General features: G+C 61.5%; 2 protein-coding genes and 1 long non-coding RNA gene across 5 annotated transcripts; 2 read left to right on the top strand and 1 right to left on the bottom strand.

Annotated features, from left to right (window-relative positions):
* Positions 1-30: 30 nt before the first annotated feature.
* Positions 31-15,986, bottom strand: TUBGCP2 (tubulin gamma complex component 2). 3 transcript variants are annotated; one of them, XM_072804769.1, is made up of 17 exons: positions 15,711-15,986; positions 14,435-14,563; positions 13,508-13,681; positions 12,301-12,460; positions 10,041-10,248; positions 9,129-9,328; positions 8,616-8,805; positions 7,846-7,991; positions 6,313-6,493; positions 5,508-5,688; positions 4,355-4,527; positions 3,948-4,076; positions 3,387-3,507; positions 2,765-2,908; positions 2,188-2,304; positions 1,392-1,555; positions 31-421 (listed from the first exon to the last, which is right to left on the bottom strand). In XM_072804769.1, the coding sequence occupies exons 1-17, from the start codon at positions 15,858-15,860 to the stop codon at positions 286-288; spliced, it is 2,703 nt and encodes a 900-aa protein (XP_072660870.1). In that variant the 5' UTR covers positions 15,861-15,986; the 3' UTR covers positions 31-285. The 3 variants fall into 3 exon arrangements, with proteins under 3 accessions (XP_072660870.1, XP_072660869.1, XP_072660871.1); XM_072804768.1 differs by having other exon boundaries at positions 2,188-2,316; positions 15,711-15,985; XM_072804770.1 differs by having other exon boundaries at positions 2,188-2,316; positions 14,435-14,553; positions 15,711-15,844.
* Positions 4,984-8,764, top strand: LOC140620657 (uncharacterized). The gene is made up of 2 exons (XR_012020361.1): positions 4,984-8,119; positions 8,281-8,764. It is a non-coding gene; the product is annotated as an uncharacterized lncRNA (long non-coding RNA).
* Positions 15,987-16,112: 126 nt separating the features above from the next.
* On the top strand, positions 16,113-20,571 carry ZNF511 (zinc finger protein 511). The gene is made up of 6 exons (XM_072804773.1): positions 16,113-16,303; positions 16,556-16,629; positions 17,076-17,277; positions 17,459-17,583; positions 19,291-19,440; positions 20,197-20,571. The coding sequence occupies exons 1-6, from the start codon at positions 16,151-16,153 to the stop codon at positions 20,273-20,275; spliced, it is 783 nt and encodes a 260-aa protein (XP_072660874.1). The 5' UTR covers positions 16,113-16,150; the 3' UTR covers positions 20,276-20,571.
* The last annotated feature ends 1,114 nt before the right edge of the window (positions 20,572-21,685 follow it).

Raw genomic sequence — 21,685 nt, 5'->3', positions numbered from 1 at the left:
GTGCGGATCTTCGTATTGCTCCACGCCATGTGTTTTCACTTTGTCTTTATTTGAGAACAAACACGTTATAAAAAGTCACCCTGCACAACTGAAGCAAGCTCACGGAAGCACGGCTGTGGACACACCCACTCTGGTCAGGGGTGGCTGCTGCAGAGTGGAACCCAGGACCCCAACAAACGAGGGCAGCGAGAGGGGCCACATCCAGACTTTAAACGGTAACAACACGTGGTTCGGCGACACTCGGGTAAAAGCTTCTGAGCTCCTGTCTCTGCAGCACCAGCAGCCTCACTGGGCAGGGACGGCGACCCTGGGCGCTGATGCTGGGGGGGCCCGTGGGATGGGCACCTGGGGGGCTGCCTTCTGGCTCCTCTCTGCAGACAGGCGCTCCAGCCGCTCCGTGTAGAAGCCATTGAAGTCCAGTCTGCGGGAGGAGAAGACCTGGCTCGTGCAGACGCCCCAGAGGCCCCGCCAGCCAACACGTCCACCCCCAGGCAAAGGGTCAGCTCTGCCTTGGGGGTGAGGGACGTCCACCACACAACTGCCGCCCCTGGTTCAAGCGATCCTGACGTCGGAACTTGAACACGTGCACGCTGAAGGCAAGACAACCCAAACCCGACTAGGGGTTCGGCAGCGGCATCCCCAGCAAAGAGCCTGTCCGCCCCCCCTCCCCTGGATGTGGGGCCGGCCCAGGCTGGGGGTACCTCCCAGGCCCTGTACTTAGGACATCAGACAGCCCCCAGCCCGGGTGCCCTGGGAACCAGCTGGCGACTGCTTCCCCCCCACAGAGCAGGGCGTCCAGGACCCTGCCAGGCCCACTGGTGGTGCGAACCTGCCCCAGAGCCACAGCCTGGCTGCCCAGCCTGACCCCCTGCGCCTGTCCTCCCCAATGAGCCCTCCTGAGTCCTCAGGAATGTGCGGTCACACCCCAAGAGTGTGCAAGGCACCTCCAGCCCCAAGAGCCCAAGCGCGGGGAAGGAGGGAGTGAGTAAGCGCTGCCATGACCCCGCTGCTTGCTCTGTGACTTCCTCGTTGAGCAGCACCGCGGGTCCCGTCCTCCCTTGCCCACACCCTGGCTGCTCATGTGAACGTGGGCGATGCTACTGCCGTGCACAGCCCAGGCCAGGCTGGGGGGCCCTCCAGTGTTCAGGATCCTAGCTGGTGTGCAAAGCATCAGGGAGGCCGACGCAGCCCAGCTCACAGGGACCAATGCTGGGGGCATGGACGGGGCAGCCTGACGCACAGCGGGGCACGCACGAGGGGACACAAACTACCGCACACGCCCATCGGTCACTTCAGGGAGGGAGGAGTGACCAGCAGCACACGGGACGCGAAGGGCAGACGCCCGCACACCTGAGCAGACCCAGCGGGGGCAGCGCACGGGAGGCACCCACCTGGAGATGACGCTGGCCATGCTGTGCTCACAGTCGCTGGTGCTGTAGAGGCTCAGCCTGGCCAGGAGGTCAAGCAAGTGCGCCGAGAAATTCTTATCAAACTTGTTGATGGTCGCCTCGAAGCTGGATGCCAGCTGAGGGGCGTCCACGTGCTCCGCCAGGTACTGGAAGGCACGGTCGGGCACCATGAGCGCCCCTGGCCCGACCGCGGCTCTCTACCAGCTCGGCTCCCCTTTCCCCTCCCTTGTCACAGAAGGGGTCTGGGGGAGTTTTCATGTGACAGAAGGTAAGAGGGCCTCATAGACGTTCCTGAGACGGTGGGACACAGACATGCTCTGGCTGGGCAGCGGGCGCCCTGCCCTGCTCCCACCACCACATGGAAGCAGGTCCACGCACCTCAGCTGTTCTATACGTGGCCCAGATTTTCAAGTGAAAACGGCGATTCCTCCCAGTGCCCTCTCAGCAAGGGAGTGGTCTGGGAGCAGAGGCCCGGGCTCCATCCAGAGTGGGGCTGGTACCCAGAGATGCCTGCCCTCGCGGCGAAGGCTGGACCCTGACTGGTGACCGCAGGGCCCTCCGCAGGACACCCAGCCCTGCCCCAGGCACTGCAGCCTCGCCCTGGAGCACAGCAGGCCCGAGGACGGGACAGTCTGGGGAGGACACCACCTAGCGCGTGTCTAGGTTCTAACGAGGATGAACTTGTTGAATCAAAGGGAAGACAGAGCAGAGGGCGGCAGCGGGACTGCTTCCCGGGCGGTGGCCCCAGCATGGCCGGACGCAGCTGCAGGCCACGTACCTTCCTGGCGAGCTCCTTGCGGGCGCGCTCCTCCGCCCGCTCAGCCTCCGTGGGCGGCCCCAGCATCGTGCCGCGCTCCAACGTCAGCCGGCCCAGCTCCCCGTCCAGCTTCATGCTCTGCGTGAATTTCTTGGGGTCAGGAAGAGACGCTGCTATCAGTTTCAAGGCGCCCGGCCCAGGTGAAGTAGGAGCCAGTGCACAGCTGGGGGGCCTCTGCGGATGCGGGGGGGCAGGGGCCCTCACGACTTCCAAGGGCGCCGTCAGACAGCTCGTCAATGCAATCTTGTCAAGACGGCGTCTCCCCAGGGCGAGCCCCATATGGACCTGGTTCCCAGGCTCCTGTTCCCCCGCGCTGGCCCCGCCAACACAGACCCCCTAGGTCCCGAAGCCCTGGTGAACCCCCGTGTCACCCCCGCCTCCCAACACTTACTTCCTGTGCCAGCACTTTGGGGCCACTGCTTATAACTGAAACAAACACCTCCCGTGGGACAGAGACCGCCAGGCGCCCAGAAAAGGCTCAGGAAAGCAGCCCAGCCCAGGCCGGCAGCGGGGGTAGGTGGCCTGCGTGGCGGCGCACCTGCATGCAGTTGGTAAACATGACGCACACGGACATGAGTCTGGAGAAGACTTTGAGCAGCTCGGGGTTGGTCAGCATGCAGTCCTTCAGACAGTTGTCCAGGAAGCTCGTGTGGTGGCCCAGCACGTCGTCGATGTTGGATGCCTGCGTGGAGAGAGGGCACCTGCCATGGCTCCTGGCACGACTCTGTGCAGGGACCAGACCCCACGCGGGCCAGGCTGCGGCTATAGCTTTGCATGTCCTTGCCCCAAAAGTCCACAGTTCTGGTTCTTAAGCACAGAAAGCAAGAAGGGAACGGTGCTGCTGGCCCTCACGCTTCTGGGACGCACCGACAGACCCCAGGATGTGCCGCAGGGGCCGCCCCATTCCCGAGGCTCTCTGCATAAGCTCAAGAGCCAGGCACCCCCGCCCCCAACACTCGTGCACACCCTCGCCGCGCTCACCCAGAAAGCTCCCGTGTGTACAGAGGGCTCGCCTGCTCCTCAGCAGCCGGGGGGCCGGCGCGGCACTCAGCCCCTGGCACCTGGCCCACGCCGTTCCCACGAGACCCTACTTGGTGCCACACACCCTGGGTGCCGTAGAGCCTCTCAAGTGCTGGGACAGGGTGAAAGCTAAAACTCACAGATTTCAGGTTTTTCTCCAGGATGTGCCAAGTCGGTTCCATCACTTCAAACATCATGTAGTACTGAATGTTCTGAACGAAGTTGAGCATCCGCTGTCGCAGAGTGAAGGCGCCAGCAAACCTGACCAAGCACACGGCAGTTACAGCGCAGACGCCGATCCCACCTCACCGCAGCAGCCGCGAGCCCTCTGCCTTGTCAGGGGCCCACACAGGTGCACACACCGCCTGGTGTCACCCACCGGCGTCCAAAGCAGCCTGGCCGAAACAGGGTGCCCCGCCCGAAACAGGGTGCCCCGCCCACACTGTGCAGCTCCACGTGCACCAGCAGGAGCAAACAAATACTCCCAGACCTCAAAGGGCTCACGTTCTGATAGACCCAGCCACCCGCACGCCAGGACCGACAGCAGAGGGACGGCCAGCGTCCACGTGGCGAGCCAGGGCCCGAGATATGTCGCGGACCTAAGAGCTGCATGAGTGTGGGACAAACTGCCTTTTTAAGGGTGTGAAGGGGGAAACAGTCCTGCCCTGAGGGGAGCATCTGAGTGTGTGGAATGAACGCACCACTTTGCGGAGTGCAGAGAGTACTGCTTGGCAGCTTTGTTGCTGATCCAAACGTTGCAGAGCTGCCGCTCCACGTGCTTGCAGTAGAACATGTGCCTGAAGAGCATCTGATAGCGGGTCAGGGCTTTCCTGCAAGGGAGGAAAAGGTGCACAGGACTCTGACACCTGGTGGGTGCAGGCGGCGTCAGATACCCTGAGGCTCACGGTCGTGAGTGGCCGAGGCTTTGACGTCACTGATGCAGCTCTGCACCCTGGCCCCCAGGCCACCCACGCTGGACCTGGGGAAGCGTGGGAACTGCTGGGAACAGTCCACACAACAAGGCAGCGGCTGAGCAGATACAATCCTGCCTTCCTGGCAAACCCGGAAGGGCATCTAGGGAACTAGTGCCAGAAGGATCAATGCTCACCTATTGATGATCAGCGACAGGGGCCACTTGACGACGTAGTCAAAAGAGAAGGCCTCCAGGCCACTCAGCGTGAGCTCAGTGGGGTCAGCATGGACCATCGCCTTCTCCTGCTTGGTCTCGATGGCCAGAACCCGCAGGAGCTGAGTGATGAGGTCATGAGGCATCAGATCGATCTTGAGAAAGACAAAGGAAAGTGCTGCGTCCTGACTGCTGCCCCAGCCCAGCCGCGCCACGAGCTGAGGAAGCAGGTCCGGATCCGAGGCAGGTCCCCCCGACAGACTGTGCATCGGGAAGGCTGGCTTACAAAACAAGGCTCTGCCAATAAAGCCTGAGCCGCTTTCCACCAGAGTGAAGGAAGAGTACAGAGATCATTTTAAAAATACCCGATGGGGATCCCTGGGTGGCGCAGCGGTTTGGCGCCTGCCTTAGGCCCAGGGCGCGATCCTGGAGACCCGGGATCGAATCCCACATCAGGCTCCTGGTGCATGGAGCCTGCTTCTCCCTCTGCCTGTGTCTCTGCCTCTCTCTCTCTCTCTCTCTCTCTCTCTCTATGTGACTATCATAAATAAATAAAATTTAAAAAAATAAAATAAAAAAAAAAAAATAAATAAAATAAAATAAAATAAAAATACCCGATGGTGTAAACGGGAAACCACACAGCAAATCAGAAAAGCCTGAAGCCCTTCGGATCCATGATTTTACCACAGCGCCAGGCCCGTGTCGAAACAGGTAGCATGCCCAGTGACAGCAGTAGTCGACCTTCCACCGCGCTGGGTTGGGCGCCGACCGCTGGTTCAGCTGGAAAGCCCGTGCAACCGCTGACCTCCCCTAATACCAACAGCCTCCTGTTGACCCAAACCCGCACCGACGCAGCTCCCGAGCGCCTGTTCTGTACGTCTTAGCACATGGCGAGTCCTCATGGGGGAAGCTACAGGACACGTTAAGGAAACACGCCTGTGTCGTTGTCCTCCCCTGGTCGAGTGTGCGCGTGTGAATGGACCTGCCGGGTCACCCGCGTGCTGTCCGAGGGTGAGCTGCGGGATCACCGGCCGGAGCTGGCTCTCCTGGGTTTTTACCTGCAGCCTCCTGCTCAGACTGCTGCTCTGCCTCCTCGGACGTGAGTAGCGGGTCTGAAGGGTGCTCCCCCACCCACCTTGAGGTCATCCTTGAAGGGATCGGTGTTGGCGGTGCTCATGCGCAGGGCCAGCTCCAGCAGCGCCTCCAGACGGGTGGGCGTGATGTCGTCCACCGGCTTCTTCAGCTCCTCTTCGGTGAGGTCCATGAAGTGCACGAAGAAATCGCCCTGATCCATCAGGAAGTAGCGCTTGATGGACCTACAGCGTGGGTGGAGGCAGGGGGTCAGCAGCGAAGCTGCGGGACGGGAAGGGCGGCTGACAGAAGAGCTGGGCGCCGACGAAGGGCCCGCGGCAGAACAAGCGGTGTGCGTGGTGGGGGGGGCGGGGGGCCGCACAGCCCAGGGGTGGGGCCCGAGCCCAGCTCCTTGCCCGCTAGCACCCCACAGAGAAGTACGTTAGACCGTACTGGGCAGTCCGACCCCGCTTAGCTCTGACACCAGAGGAGGTTGGTGCAGGTGGGGTGGTATGGCCGGAGACCAGGAAGGGGGGACCAGCGGCCAGCTCCACATGGGCAGAAACGAACCGCTTTGGCACGGTGAAGGACCCGGTGTCCTGCTATGGCAGCAGACACTGCCCACAACCGGCTGCAGGCCCTTGGCCGAGGGCAAGACTGGGAAGCTGAGCCGCCTCCAACAGGCGACACAGGCAGACACGGCCCCGCTGGGCCCCTGGGAAGCAGGACCAACACGGCAGGGTTCTCAGGCTGGAGCCCACCTGCCAGCGTGCCCGCTTTTGTATCGACAGAGCCACTAAAAGTAAGTTTCTGGCCTCGGTCAGACGCCAGGAGGGTTCCAGATGCTGAGCTGAAGGCAGACAGCGCACCTCAGATGCGCCACGAGCTCCTTCTCTTCCATCAGGAAGGCCAGCAGGACCTTGCTGGCGTAGTTAAAAGCTTTCTCGATTTGCTCCACATACGCCCGCTCCTTCAGAGTGTAGATGATCTCCTTGGCCACCGGGCAGGTGACGTCGTGGCCGCACTCTCTGACGACATTCAGATACTTTCCTAGCAGACGAGGAACAAGCAGATGAAATCCCTCAATATCCCTACGCTAAACCACAGTCCGCTGGCTGGCGGACTGAACACCAGGTGGCAGGACGGTTCCGGAGCCCGGCACACAAGGCAGAGCAGCACAGCTGATGCCCACTCAGGACACAACCACTACGCGCTGTTAACGGGCCAGACTCACTTTGATCTGAATTTTTCTAGCAAAGAGCATGGCAATAAGTTCAAAGCTTCCCAAAAAGATTCTCCATCATCTTCCCTCTCCTAGGTTGCTGAGTCCCTCTGGGTAGCTGGCAGGGTGGCCAGTACGCCCGCCCTTACGTGTTTCTACGTCCTGTCTCCTGTACACGTGAAGGTGGCCGCAACACCACTCGGCCACAGAGGCTGTGCTCGACTGCTTTCCTGTGGTGCTTTGTGTCATCGTGACCCCGTAGGACGTGCATCTCTGGCCCTTGTCCCTGGCTGCCGGCACGGAGCTCCTGAAGCCCCTGCCATCTCCTTACTCCCGAGCCCCTCCCACTCACACCTGAGTTCACGCCCGTGGGGTGACTGTGGGAGCCCCCAGACAGCTCGGGACCAGCCCTGTGACCGGAGGCCTGGAGCGTCCGGTCCCACCCCGATGCCGGGGACGGGAGAGGCAGGAGGCGGGCAGATCGCCCACGGCCAAGGATTTCATCAGTGGGGCCTGCGCCACGGACGCTCCCTGACACTAAGTGAAGGGCTGTGGGGAGTTTCTGGGGGTGGTGGACACGTCCACGCGGGGGGCGCACCCGAGGCCATGCGCACAGGGCTCCTGCGCCTGACCCCCACCCAGGCCTCGCCCCCAGGACCTCTTCACCCGGCCACTCGTGTGTCTCCCTAACAGCCCGGCCACCCGGAGAGTGGTGTGTCCCTGCGTTCTGGGAGCCGTCCTAGCGAGTCCTCCAACCCCAGGGTCTCGCGGGAACCGCCGATCCGCAGCCACATCACACAGGTGCGGGTGGCCCAGGGGCTCGGCACTTGCTGACCTGGGGCCGCCGCCCTGAACCTGCGGGGCCCCTGCCAACCACGCCTGGGGGGTGGGTGTCGGGCCTGTGGATCCCACAGACGACGGGCGGGAGCTGGACGCTGCGGGGAGAAGCCACACGCCTGGGTCACTGTCAGCGGGACCGGTTCTAGAGGTGAGCAGTGGAGGAGAGCATCCGTGGGACGGGCCCCGGGGTCAGGGAACGGAGGCCAGTGCCCACAGGCAGAGGGGCCGGCTGCCAGGCACAGAAGGCCAGGCTGAGGGGCAGGGGGGCACCCGCCCCGCAGCAGGAGCACGACGAGAGCCACGGGAGGACGGGCACAGTGGCCTGGGGCGCGAGGCTCACCTGTGCTGAGGACCTTGCCCGCCATCTTCTGCAGGAAGGAGGGGATCTGCCGCTGCACGACCGTGTACCTCTGGTCCCAGTACTTGTCGTTGTAGTCCTCCTGGATCTTCTCCTTCCGCAGCTCGTGCTCCTCCACCATGAACTCGCTGGCAAGCACAGGACGCGCTCAGGTGGCGAGCCCCCCAACAGGTTCAACGGCCAGTCCCCAGCTGTGAGGTGGCCCGAACCCAGCAGCCCCTCGGGGACTCCAAGGACGTCCAGGCGCAGGCTGGGGGTCAGCTCTGTCTAGTGCCCCCCACCAGGGGACTGTGGTGGCCCTTCCCTCCCTGCAAACACGGGAACACGATGACCCTCACAGCAGGGCTGCGGCCCCTTCGTGCCTGTTTCAGACGCCGCTCACGCCAGGCATGGTTCTAAGACCACGTTCCTCCTTAGGACTATCCCTCAAACCACTGACGGAAACCCTACTCGGGGCCATGACTGCATCTTTGAAGTATGTCAGCCAACATACCTCAACCCGACAGCATTCTCGTGAGCCGTCCTCGTGAGCTCCCTCCATGGAGTGAACACGTCACGCCGGCAAGGAGCCCAGAAACCCCACTAACCATGGAGGAAGCCCACAGCAGGAGGCCGGGAGCCGCCATCCGAGGGGTCTGGAACCCCGCCACGTGACAGAAGACCCCCTGGGGCTGCGGGGCTGCGTGCGGGCGTCTGCTCTCCCCGTGTCTCCCGTGTCTCCCCACGTCTCCCTCAGGCTCCGCGAGCCCTACCTGTAGGGGTCGTTGATTATCCCTCTGTAGATCCACTTTTCCAGAATCTCAAAGTAGGGCACGCTGGCAGCCTTGGTGAGGTACAGACACAGCTCCTGCGCCTGGCTGTCACCCGTGTAGTTGAAGCTGCGGTCGTGGAGAAGGCTCAGCGTGGATCCCCCCACACACTCGCCTTTATCCACCGAGGTGGCTGCCAGGAGGAGGAGGCGGCACTCAGGGCCGAGAAGGACTGCCCGGGGCTCTCCCAGCTACGTCACGACAGAGCGGGGCCTCCTGCAGGCAGATGCCTCTTTTGCAGGTTCGGCTCAGACCCTAAGCTCGATGAAAGCTTATCGATAAGAGTTTCCAGAGTTTTCTTCCCGCAAACTAAAACATGAAGCCACACGGGCTTTGGCCTCACACTCTCGTGTCCAAGTGAGTAATGCCTCGTGCCTGAGCTGGGAGTCTCCCCTTCACCCACCATGACACGTGCCACCTGCTGCCCCACGAGCCGGGTGGGAGGCAGGCACGTACCCAGGGAGGCCAGGATGTCTACGGTGCGCATGGCGGGCTGGATGTAGAACCAGAGCTTCTGAAGGGACAGGAGACCCTGCCTCTGCAGCTGCTCCAGCTGCGTGACCAGGATGAGGTACTCCTTCACCAGGGTTCTCATGGCGGCCGCCAAGGCATGGTTCACCTGTCCGTATTCGAAGGAAGACTTTTCTTCGATGAACCTGGGAGAAACGGAGCACCGGGGTCCTGTGAGCACGGGAATCTACATTTTCAAATCAGAAATCAGATGTTCCTTTTGGTTTCTTTAAAGATTCTATTTATTTATCTGGGGGAGGAGAGAGCATGAGCTGGGGGAGGGGGCGGGGCAGAGGGAGAGGCAGACGCCCCGCTGAGCAGGGAGCGCAACCCGGGGCTCGATCTCAGGAGCCCGAGATCACGACCTGAGCAGAAATCAAGGGCTGGACAGTCGGCGCCCCGAGGTCAGATGTTCGGAGTCCCCTCCCCACTCAAGGTCTTCTCCCTGAAGGGAACCCGTAGACACCAGCCCCTGCACTGGTCCCAGGCCCTTCAAAACCATGTCGGGGGGATCCCTGGGTGGCGCAGCGGTTTGGCGCCTGCCTTTGGCCCAGGGCGCGATCCTGGAGACCCGGGATCGAATCCCACATCGGGCTCCGGTGCATGGAGCCTGCTTCTCCCTCTGCCTGTGTCTCTGCCTCTCTCTCTCTCTCTGTGACTATCATGAATAAATAAATAAAATCTTTAAAAAAAAAAAAACAAAAAAACAAAACCATGTCGGGTGTGAAAGCAGGTCACAAGACACGGATGCTCTCCGGATGAGGACTCAAACGAGCTTACAGACACAAAGTGCAAGCTGCGGGGGTCAAGAGCACTGGGAAGGCCGGTGTCCAGCCGCAGGTCCCGTCGGGCACCCACCTGGTCACCGTGGAGTAACTGGCAGCCACCGGGAGGATCCTGTTCACCAGCTCTCTGATGGACAGGTCGAGGTTGGGATCCACAAGGAAGGTGCGGCTCTGCCTCCCGGTGAGGGGCTGGGCGGTGATGTACCTGCCGTCCACACCCACCAGCACGTAGAGCAGGTCCTCCACCACGGCCGACTCCTGGGAGGCCAGGGGCAGCGTGCCTGTGGGCCGCAGACATCAGCCGGGCCGTGGCCCCACCTGCAGGGCCCCCCACTCCCGCTGACCTAATCTACCCAGTCACGTCCCCGCTGGTTTCTCTCTGTTAGTCCCTCAAATAGTCACGGGCGCGAGCATCGGGCTGCTCCCTGGGATCTGAGTCCTCCCAGTGAGGTCCCCAAGGCTGGGATTCCAGAAGCACCACGAGCACAGGGCAGGCGGAGCCGGGGCTGCGCCACAGCCTAACGCACAGGGACGTGAAACCCCCTAGACACAAACGAAGGCTTGGCTGTTAAAGGATGAAGTAGGGAACTGAAGGAGCGCTGCTGACACATGCTGTCCTTACGTCACCGGTTACGACTTCGGGTCTGGGCCGCTGAGGGACATGAAGACTTTCCTTAAAGTCTTCCAGCACGCCTGCACCGCAGGAGGCGCTTTCCTACAACCACCCAACCAAGGACAGTCACACGCCACCAACCAGGACCACCGCCAAATGCCTCCTGGCCCAGGCAGCTCCCTGTCCCTCTTGTTGCACGGCCCCAGGACAACGCTCACCCTCCTCCCCAACGCCTGCTGGGACAGACCACCACGCGGCCCCGCTTTGCGCAGCTGGCCCCACGGCACCCGAGAACCGGGGCTGGCAGCCCAGGATGGTGCTGCCCCGCACGTGCACGTGCCAGTTCACAGAAGCACTGCTGGCGTCACACACCTGCACACCGGCCTGCCCAGGTCACGGGCCCTGAGCACACCAGCCACCTGTCCGTGTGGCCGGATCACGTGGCATTCAGAGCCACACTGACTTCAAGCTCCATTTTCTCTCTGCAAGTGCGAAGGCCATCAGGACTGTCCTACTCACAGCTCCCACGGGGGCCCCAAGGATCGGCCTCCGGCTTCTCAAGCACAGGCGTGCCTTCCAGGACCCGCCACCAACCCTCGCCACCACTCACTCGAAATCCGAGCACCACCCCAGTCAGAGTCCCCAGAGCACTCGGTGGGGGGGTGGGGGGGGCAAGAGGTGCAGCACCGGGTCGGCTGCTCCTGGGTGGGAACCTTGGCTTCAGGGGCAGATGCCCCGCTGCCCCCCAGGGCCCCGCCCACCCACGGAAAAGGACGACACTGCAAGCTATGCCAGCAAGAGACCGGCCGAGAGGAACCGCTGCGGTGGCACAGGCAGCCTGGAGCCTGAGCTCTGAAGGGACAGGGACAGCCAGGGGGAGGGGATACAGTACAGGACGTGTGGCCAGGAGGCCAATCCACCAGCGTCTCTGCGGCTCACCAGGGTCTGGGGAGTCCAGAGAGGCTACGCGGGGCACAGGCCTGAGGCTCAGGGCCGCTAGCTCTGGGATGATGGGCAGCCACAGGGCGGCAAGGCAGGATGTGAGGCTCCACAGCTCCGGCCGCCTGCACCAACGGAAAGAAAGCTAAACACCCAATCCTCAGCCACACCAGTGGCATCTCAATGCCCGCTGCCAACATTCAGCTGCCGGCCCCATACGAGGCAGGGCAGATCCAGAACATTCTCTAACAGAGAGGTGGGAAGTGGTGAGCCGCAAGCCAGTGAGAGCAGGACAGTGTCTGGACAGGAGGGGCAGATGGAGGTGGGGGACCTGGGACCGGGCTGGTGCAGTGGGAAGGAAGCAAACGCAGGCGCCCACCCCAGCTCCAGGACCCGAGGAACTGTGACAGGAGTCACCACACAAAAGGTGGAGACACTAGAGGGAAGGTCGGGAGCCCCACCAAAGACAACAGGCAGATGGCCACATGAGACCCAATTCAGGGAGGTGTCCCGAGGGCAGAGATCCAGGAATGGGGGGGGGGGGGGGTATGATTCCTTAAAATAAACAAGACCTCCCTGAAGAGGGAAACTGGCAAGGAAGACCCGGGAGCCAGCCCCGAGAGTCCCTGTAGAAAAGAATGTGGGGGAGGGGAGGAGAGACAGGACTATCCAGGCACAGCAAGGACATAAGAGCCGGCACCACCGAGACCCAGCACTCAGGGAGGACAGGGCCCGCGCTGCTCAAAGGCGCCCGGGTGGTAGAAACGAACACACCACATACCTATGGGCACAGCCGAGTCCGTGCTTACGCCCGAGCCAGTCAGGAAATCCCCAACCAGTGTGGGTCTCTCGTATACCCAGGGCGGGAAGACGGGGAGGCGCTGGCCTGAATTTTTTTTGTTCTGCTTATCTCGAAGCAACTTTCTTGTAAGTTCCAAAGACTGGTGAGGATGTTTTCAAAAATAAAGAGAAACGTACTGTTAGTACAAATACTTAGAGCTGACGTCTGTGACACTAGAAAAGTCAATCCCTGAATCACTCAGCAGGAGGGTTCAATAGACACGTGAAGAAATGAAGTGAGGGTCTCCATGCCCATCATGGCACAAGGCGCTGAGGACCAGACAGGGACCCGTCATCAGGGGCTCAGTCTGTGCGGAACCCACAGGCCAACCAGGAGCACCAGCAAAGGACTGCACCCTTCTGGGGAGCACCTACAGACTCAACTGCTTTCCCCTGGTGGCATGAAATCTAGACGTCACCTGAGCAGTGAAGATGAGGCCCCTGTGACAGCCAGCTAGAGAAGGGGGCCCCTACCTGGGTCCCCCAGGGCAGGGGAAGGCCAGCTCTGCACGTGCCCAGAGCAGAGGCCCTCCTGTGGGACCAGCCACCAGAAGCTGACCGGGGCAGTCATAGGGGCCAGACTTTTAGAAGCACCAGGGTCAAGGGTGGCCAGCAAGAGGGCAGGTGCCAACTATCTTGTCATCTGTCACAACGGGCAGCAGTGAGAGGACACATAAGGTGCCGATGTGTCAGAGCCACTGAACTCGAGCACAGGCTCCAGTGACACCCTCATGGGTGTCAGCTCGGAGGGGCCCACGAGGCCACAGAGGCACCACCACGGGAAGGCACAGACCAGGGCGGGACAAGAACCAAGAGCAGAATAAAGCAATACCCGTAACAGACAGAAAAAGGCACACAAAAAATTATAAGCTATAGTTCTACAAAAAGAAACTGCCAAAAACTAATTAAGAGAAACAAAGCATCAGATTTACGGAGACTGAGATCCATGTGAGTGCCCCCCACAGGCTGGCCCCACAGCCCAGAGGGTGGGAACCTGCCCATGCCATTCCACTGCTGGGGGGGGGGGGTCATCCTTGCAGAGGAGGTCAGGAGCCAACCCTGCCACAGCCAAGCTCCTCTCTAGGGGGCGACGAAGATGCACACGTGCTGCAGCAGGCGCAGAGCCTGGGGCAGTGGGGGCGCCCTACCTGCTGCAGCGAGGTGCCCGTGGCCACACTGCCAAGCTGCTTCCGCAGCTCCTCGAGCTCCTGCATGGACAGTTTGGAGGCCGCGGTGGGGGCACTGAAGTTGGTGCTGCTGCCCGAGGCATTGGCTGCGAGCTCGGCGCGTTCTTTCGCGTTTTGTTGTAGATACTGCAGAGTCTGCAAACACACAAGACCGTGCATCGCAAGGGCCAGCACGCCTGTGCACTCCGCAGAGCGCGACCAGCCCCCACTTTGTTCCCGAGTGCAACCAGCATGTGCACTTCTGTGTTCCCGTGAGTCCATGAGCTGCAGCCCGCTGTCAGTGTCCAGGAGAGGAGGACAATGCACTCTGCAGCCAATTCCCAAGCTCCGTTCCCAAGGGCACAGCCTCTTCCCTATGCTCGGCCAGTTTCCCAGGCTGCACACTTCCCTTTATCCGTCCCCGGTGCAGGGAGTCAAGGTGCCTGGCCGCAGCCTTCACCCCTGAATAGACCCCGGGCCTGTGTGGGGAGAAGACCAAGCATGTCCCTGGCCGCTCCCGGGTGTGGTGGCTCCTTCAGCCTCGACACTAAGTGCGTCCACAAGGAGCCCACGTGCAATTCAAAGCAGACAGAAACACGGCAAGGAGGAGCTGGCAGGTATCACCGTGACGCTTCTCAAGTCTATGCCAACATGAGCTGCTGTTCATTCAGAGGCACCACGAGTACGTTCCTACATTCCCTCGAGGTGCTACTAGCACAAGGCAGGGAAAGATGTGACGTGTCAGGGGCCACATGTGGGCAGAGACCTGCGTTACACAGCACACTCGGAGCACATCTGGTGCTTAGAACGTCCGTTAGAGCAACCCCAAACCCCACCACTTGAGCTCCCTCAGAAACCTGCGACACGCCCACCTTTCCCGACGCTCCTGAGGCGCCCACTGGCCCTTACCTCTCGGTCTTCCGTGAGTTTTGATAACAGGTACACCAGCGGATCAAGGTTCCTTGTGTTTTTAGATTTCAATTCATCGTATTTCTTTAGAAAGTCTTCTGGGGTACGAGAAAATTCTGCTATTTTAACCTTGAGAGCATAAACAAGAGATTTAGTAAAAACACACAACTTTAAAAAAATCTTCCAAAAAATTAAACACAGAAACCAAAATAAGTGCAATCAGGCAGGCTAAACGATCACACACCTCTGAGATAAAACCCGGGCCCAATAAAACATCGTTAAACCTACGTGCGGTCCCCCCGTAGCTTCCCTCCTGTTCTGCTTCCTCAGCCTGAGATCAGGGAACCACCACTTAGGCTTTTTCTACCCGTTTATGCATCACTTTACACAGCCACACTATCCCCTCTGGAGCCAGGCACAGGCTCAGGGCGGCCCCCTTATAAGACATCCGCTTCTGTGTTCCCGAAAGCCGTGTCTGCTCAGGGAATTTTTCTAATTACCCCCGTGCCGTTATTAATCTAGTTAAATAACAGAAGCCTCACGACTAACGTCTCTGAAAATAAACTTCAGAGCTCTCTTTTACCGGGAACCCATGATGCTGAATTACAAACTACTTGAATAGGTTAAGAAAAAAAAATCTGCTTTAAAGAAATTTCTAGGGCCCCCGGGGTGGCTCAGCGGTTTAGCGCCGCCTGCAGCCCGGGGTGTGATCCTGCAGACCCGGAATCGAGTCCCGCGACGGGCTCCCTGCAGGGAGCCTGCTTCTCCCTCTGCCTGTGTCTCTGCCTCTCTCTGTGTCTCTCATGAATAAATGAGTAAAATCTTTAAGGGATCCCTGGGGGCTCAGCGGTTTAGTGTCGCCTTCGGCCCAGGTCGTGACCCCGGGGTCCTGGGATCGAGTCCCGCATCGGGCTCCCCGCACGGAGCCTGCTTCTCCCTCCTCCTGTGTCTCTGCCTCTCTCTCTCTCTATCATAAATAAATAAATCTTAAAAAAAAAAAAAAAAACAAAAACAGGAATTCCAACACAGTTAACTCAGGAGCGTCGTCCCCCCGGTCACTAGGTCATGCCTACACCCAGCGCGGGGCTCGGACCACGACCCGAGACCGAGTCACGGGCGCCACCGCGGAGCCTCCTGTCCATGCAGGGGATCCGAGCGCCCCCCGCCGCGGGCCCGAGGGCTGGGTCCAGCGCCGTCCCTGGGCCTCCGCTACCTCAACGGGGTGGGGACCCAGGGCGCCCCGGGGGGTCACCGGGGGCGGCGGGGCGCGGCCCACCTTGGCGCTGTGCGCGGACACGGTGGTCGTCACGTACGGGGTCCGGTTCTTCTGCAGCACCTCGATGTAGACCTCGGCCCCGTCCCCCCCGTGGACTCGCAGCAAACTGAGCAGCTCGTTGACGTCGTGGTGAATCCGAAACTCACTCATGGCTCCGGCTCCCAGGCATCCCGCGGCGTCCTCCTACAGGGGCAGGAACCCGGCCACGCCGCAGCCCCCGGCGGGCCCCCGAGGCGCACACGGAAGCCGCGCGGAGCCCGGGCGGCCGCCCCCGCCCCCGCCCCGCTCCCCGCAGACCCCGCGCGTCCTCCCCCGCGCCCGCCGAAGCCCCAGCGCCCCCCGCGCCGCCGGCGGAAGTGCCCCGACGTCACTTCCGGCCCCGCCCCGCCCGGCTCGCGGACGGCGGCCCGCAGGCTCAGGGGCCGGCCGCTCGCGGGGCGATGCAGCTGCCGCCCGGGCTCCACGCCCGCCTACGGGGCCCGCCCGGGGCGGCCGAGCCGCTGCCTGTGGAGCGGGACCCCGCGGCCGGGGCCTCGCCCTTCCACTTCGCGGCGCGCCGGGTGCGCTTCCCGCGGGAGCACGAGTTCTTCGAGGTGCGTGAGCGAGGGAAGGAGACGGCAGTTGTCGGCGGGGGCGGGATTTCCGGGGCGCGGCGGGGCGGGGCTTCCGGGTGGGCGGGGCGGGGCTGACGGGTGGAGGCTGGGCTTCCTGGGTGGGCGGTGCCGCGGGGCGGGGCTTCTTGGGTGGGGCGGGGCCAAGGGCAGGGCTGTCGCTGCGGGGGCGGGGCTCCCTGGGTGGGCGGGGCTGTCGCGCCCGGCCCCGCCCACAACATGCTTGCCCTGCAGGACGGGGACGTGCAGCGACACCTCTACCTGCAGGACGTGCTCACGCAGGTGGCAGAGGAGCCCGAGAGGCCCAGGTGAGCGGCTCTGCCCTGCCCGCCCCTCCTCGGGTCACCCGCGGCCCCGCTCTCTGCCCCACCACCGTCCCCACCCCTCCTGCCTGGCCTTCTAGCTGCTTTGTGAAAATCTTTTTTTTATGTCTTTTTTTTTAATTTAAGGTTTTATTTATCTTTCATGAGAGACACAGAGGGAGATAGAGAGACTGACACAAGGCAGAGGGGGAAGCAGACTCCACGAAGGGAGCCTGACGTGGGACTCGATCCTGGGTCTCCAGGATCAGGCCCTGGGCTGAAGGTGGTGCTAAACCGCTGGGCCACCCGGGCTGCCCCTGAAAATCTGATTTTTAAGGAAGTAGGATTTGGGGTTGGGGAAGACACACAAAGGTTTGTGGGGCTCCTTTCCGGGCAGGTGTGGACGGGCAGCCCGAGGCCCCCTGTCAGCTGCAGGTGGTTTCCTTTGCCAGGGTGCCCGAGTTCACCTGCCAGGTGGCGGGGTGCTGCCAAGTGTTCGACAGCCTGGAGGACTATGAGCACCACTACCACACTCTGCACAGGAACGTCTGCTCCTTCTGCAGACGATCCTTCCCCTCGCTCCACCTGCTGGACGTCCACATCCTGGAGTGGCATGACTCCTTGTTCCAGATCCTGTCCGAAAGGCAGGACATGGTGGGTGAAGTGTCGTAGGTGCTGGGGCGGGGGTGGGGGGGGGGGTGGGGGGGGTGGGGGGTTGTCCCCAAGCCGGCTGCCTCGCAGGCACCAGCGCCGTGGGGCGGGGGGGCGGGGGGCACAGTGAGGGTTTGGGAGGCCCCAGGGGGTCAGGACACAGGTGACACTGCTTCTGTTTCAGTATCAGTGCCTGGTGGAAGGCTGTGCAGAGAAGTTCAAGACCAGCAAAGACAGGAAGGATCACCTGGTGCGGCGTCACCTCTACCCTGCCGACTTCCGATTCGATAAACCAAAGAAAAGCAAAGGGTACGCGGGGCGGTACATGAACCAGGCTGTGGGGTGTGGCCCTTGACTTTAGAAAAGCATTTTGAGCACAGACGCTTTTAAGGATATGGGAGTGGGGGCAGCCCAGGTGGCTCAGGGGTTTAGCGCCACCTTCGGTCGAGGTCATGATCCTGGAGACCTGGGATCAAGTCCCATGTTGGGCTCTCTGCGTGGAGCCTGCTTCTCCCTCTGCATGTGTCTCTGCTTCTCTCTCTATGTGTGTGTGAATGAATGAATAAATAAAATATTTTAAAAAGAAGGGTACAGGAGCAGTCGCTGAGCGTCTTTGTTACTTGGGTCACGTTCAGCTGCAGATGAGCGACAGGCTGACTCGTCAGGCCACCCTCTGCAGGGGCTGTCCTGAGGACTCGTCAGGCGGGGTTAAAGCAGTAGGGACAGTCTTGCTCTGCCGGGAAGGACTGGGGTCTCACCTCGCTGTCCATCCCGGTCTGGTGGGGCATCTAGGAACGTTGCCCCTTCCTCCGCGCTCCCCCGGGGCTGTACCTGCCCGCCTCCACCACTCTGGGGCGCCAGCCCCACCAGCAGGGCACTCACAAGCCGTGGGGCGTTTGTCCCAGGCTGTCAGGCCCTCCCCACACACGGACCCTCTGATTTTTTGCCTGGTCGGTAATTTGGCAGTAAAACCCTTTGTTACACGTCAGTGTTCAAAGTGCATCCTGGGGAAATGCCTCTGTGGTTCTTGAATTTGTCTTGTATTTTTTTTTTAAGATTTTATTTATTTATTCATGAGAGACAGAGAGAGGCAGAGACACAGGCAGAGGGAGAAACAGGCTCCATGCAGGGAGCCCGATGAGGGACCCAATCCTGGGTCTCCAGGATCGCGCCTTGGGCTGGAGGTGGCGCTAAACCGCTGAGCCACCCAGGCTGCCCTGTCTTGTATTTTTTTTTTTTTTGGTCTCATTTGAGTGATTCTTTCAGTGATTCTTCAGAACCTCCTGAGAATTGTGGATTGAAGTTTTTTCAGGCCGGTATCCCTCGGCAGGACTGTGTTCTTTAAAGTAACTCCGAGAGCGCGCTGTGTCGTGGGAGAGTGAGAGGCTTCGGGTGGGAGCCAGCGCTCTCCTCTGGGAGGAATCATTTCGGGGAGAAGTGCCCTGCAGCGCTTTGTCCAGCAGGGTCAGGGAGGGGACTCCCACACTCCGTAGTTGGTGGTGGCAGGATTCTCACGAACGGTCGCAAAGACTTTGGGCTCCCTTGGAAGGCACGTACCCAGTGGCAAACCCAGAAATACTGTTTTAAAAGATAAAGCGTAGGTGTTGCCAAGTTTACAGATACAGCGCCTGTTAACGTTCTCCTAGGACTTTGTCGTAACCCTGGCTTCCGTCTGAATAGTCCAGGGGTTCTACTACGCTGGAATAGTTATAAAGGGATCCCTGGGTGGCGCAGCGGTTTAGCGCCTGCCTTTGGCCCAGGGCGCGATCCTGGAGACCCGGGATCGAATCCCACGTCGGGCTCCCGGTGCATGGAGCCTGCTTCTTCCTCTGCCTGTGTCTCTGCCTCTCTCTCTCTCTCTGTGTGACTATCATAAATAAATAAAATTAAAAAAAAAAAAAAAAAAAAAAGGAATAGTTATAAAGTATTTTTGCGAGAGGTATTGTTTTCTGGTGAGTTCATCCATGAGGAAAGACAGGGTCACAGGAGCCACCACTCACCCGTCTGTCTCCGCAGCCCAGCCACGCCCAGGGCCACCGTACAGGGGTCAGCAGAAGCTCTGGGGGATGACGGGGAGCAGTCGGGAGGGGACGCCATGGAAGTCAGCTCTGAACACGCGGCCCCCCTCCCAGAGCCCGTGGCCGAACGGCGGACCTACAGCCACAGGTTAGTACCTGGCACCTTGGTGCAGCAAGTTGTGAAGGTGAGCTTCCTGAGGATGCTGGGCTTGACCCTGGGCAGCATCCTGTCTGGGAGAAGCGGACACTGGGTCGGAGCGTCAGCTTCCGCGGGAGCTGAGAGCCTGACTGTGCTTCTCTGGAATGCCTCGCCTTCCCGTGCGCGCTCGCTCTGGGGCCCTGGAGGGCGAGGCACCAGCTCCCCTCTGTGTCATGGCCTAGGCCGCGACAGGATCAACGCTGGCTGTGGTTGCTAAGGACCCACAAGCCTGTCTCTCTCGTACTGGTTCTGCCGTTAACAAGTTAAACTCGATTTCAAGTCTAATTTTAGGGAAAATGTCAGACGGGAGGAAAGAGATTGCCAACAAATCTCTTTGTTGCCCAGACTTTAGCCTGCACGGGGGTCCTGGATGCCCGTGGCGGTCGGGGTTTCTCCCGGATGGTAGGTCATAGGAAGCCTGGGCCTGCAAACTTGGCCGCGGCAGCCGTCTTGGCCAAGTGTCCCAGGCAGGGGTGCTGCTGGCGGACTGTCCCTCGGGAGCAGGTCCAGGGCCGCTGGCCAGCTGGGAGCTGCCTCGGGGCCTCGGGCACGGAGCGTCTGGGGCAAGGGGAGCCCGTGTGCCAAACGTCCCACAAAGTGAAAGAGAAGGAGCAAGAACGCCCGCGTGACGCTGCTCTTACAAGTGGGGGTTTTTGTTGCCAGAAACCGTGACGGTTTAGTACGAAAGCTCGTTTTCCTTTTCAGAATACCTTCTACCATCTGCTTCGGTCAAGGGGCGTCGCGAGGATTTAAAAGCAGCAAGAAAAAAAAGAATCAGCAGTGACCGTGTGGTCAGAAAGCCACGGGCCTCCAAGCAGACCCCAAGGGGGGCAGGTGACCTCCACAGGACACCGTGTCAGTAGTGCGATGTCTCCGCCTTCCGCATGGCTGCCCCGAGACCCTGGTCCCTGTCACCCTGGATGTCGGTCCTCGGCGAATGACCACGTGACCGCGGGAACAGTGACGGACCCACCGGCTGTGCTCTGGCGAGTGCAGCGGGGACCAGCCGTGCGCCACCCTCTGCAGGGGCTGTCCTGAGGACGCGCTTTGTAAATACGTAAATATTTGTCACTCACAGTATCCGGTGGTCTCTTCTGCCTCATTGGACCAGGTAGAGAAAGGAGTAGCAGGTCCCTATGGCCAATCTGTTCTCTGCGCTCAGTTCTCAGGAAGATGTCCGAAGCCTCAAAGTCCCTGGGGGCTGAGGACGGGACGCAGGGCTGAGTCGCCGATGCTCAGGGCTCGCGGGGGGTTCCTGAGCCGCCCCTTCGCCCGTCGGCGATCAGAGCGGACGGGGTCCGGGAGGACCAGACCAGCTCGTGCGTGCCTCAGGTGGGCAGTTGGCAGCCAGGGGCGGCTCCTCCAAGGACGCCGGTGACAGGGCAGACGAGGGGTGTCGCAGCGAGGGATGGGGGAGCGCCGGTCCCCATGCGGCCAGGGCAGGGCGGTGCACGACTCAGGCCCTGGAGGCAGCGCAGGAGCAGAGTCATTGGCCCAGCGCTGTCCTGGTAGGGCCAGGCTCTCGGGGCCGGGCCGACAGAGCGGGGACCCAGCGGCACGGCCTGTGCCCGGCCTGCTTCGGGGCTGACCGCGGGTGCGAGGGCTCCGGGTTCGAATGGAGGCAGCTGGTGCTGAGCCACACTGGAGCAGAGGGGCTGTCGGGGTGGCAGGTCACGGCAGCGCCTGCGCCACAGGAGCTCGGAAGGGGGTCACCACAGGTGTGGGTGCAGGCCCTGGAGCGTCCACAGAGCCCTCATGTGGCACTCGGCGGGGGGCGGGGGGCCAGGGGCCCCAGGCCGCACTCCTGGGCTCTGGGGAAGGACCGCATAGAGGAGGCTGCTCACGTGGAGACGCTGGCCCGACCTTGGCCACCTCCCCTGGGAGACCGGCCCTCCCCGTCCCCCCCCACGCCCTGCGGAGCATCCTCATCCCTCATCAGCCCCATAAGGCGGCCCGTCCACCCAGGGCCGGATGGCCGCTGCCGCCCTGCCAGGCAAGCTGCTGCTTCAGCCTGTCCTTGTCCCCCGTGGAGGGTTTCTGCCGCCGAACCGCGTGTGCACCCGGGGACCCTCAGAACGGCAGGCGCTGCCAAGGAGGGGGGCTCGTTCGCAGGGTGCGTCGGGCTTGAGGGCAGGCCGGCGGCGCCGAGGGGTGCCCGGCTGGCCCGGGTCTGTTTCCTCTGGGAAACAGGGTT

Source organism: Canis lupus, chromosome 29 (genome assembly GCF_048164855.1).
Source record: "Canis lupus baileyi chromosome 29, mCanLup2.hap1, whole genome shotgun sequence".
In the NCBI taxonomy this organism is placed as follows: Eukaryota; Metazoa; Chordata; class Mammalia; order Carnivora; family Canidae; genus Canis; species Canis lupus.
Note: the sequence above shows the minus strand (reverse complement) of the source record. Positions and strands in the feature narration are given on the sequence as shown.

What these genes read in the sequence shown, in the direction of transcription:
- TUBGCP2 (XM_072804768.1), bottom strand. Translation starts at nt 15,860, where the DNA reads ATGAGTGAGTTTCGGATTCACCACGACGTCAACGAGCTGCTCAGTTTG. An exon ending in AACTCACGGAAGACCGAGAG is followed by an intron (nt 13,682 to 14,434) that starts GTAAGGGCCAGT and finishes GTGTGTTTGCAG; the next exon opens with ACTCTGCAGTATCTACAACA. An exon ending in ATAATCAACGACCCCTACAG is followed by an intron (nt 7,992 to 8,615) that starts GTAGGGCTCGCG and finishes TGTGCTTGCCAG; the next exon opens with CGAGTTCATGGTGGAGGAGC.
- ZNF511 (XM_072804773.1), top strand. Translation starts at nt 16,151, where the DNA reads ATGCAGCTGCCGCCCGGGCTCCACGCCCGCCTACGGGGCCCGCCCGGG. An exon ending in GAGGAGCCCGAGAGGCCCAG is followed by an intron (nt 16,630 to 17,075) that starts GTGAGCGGCTCT and finishes TTCCTTTGCCAG; the next exon opens with GGTGCCCGAGTTCACCTGCC. An exon ending in TGTCCGAAAGGCAGGACATG is followed by an intron (nt 17,278 to 17,458) that starts GTGGGTGAAGTG and finishes CTTCTGTTTCAG; the next exon opens with TATCAGTGCCTGGTGGAAGG.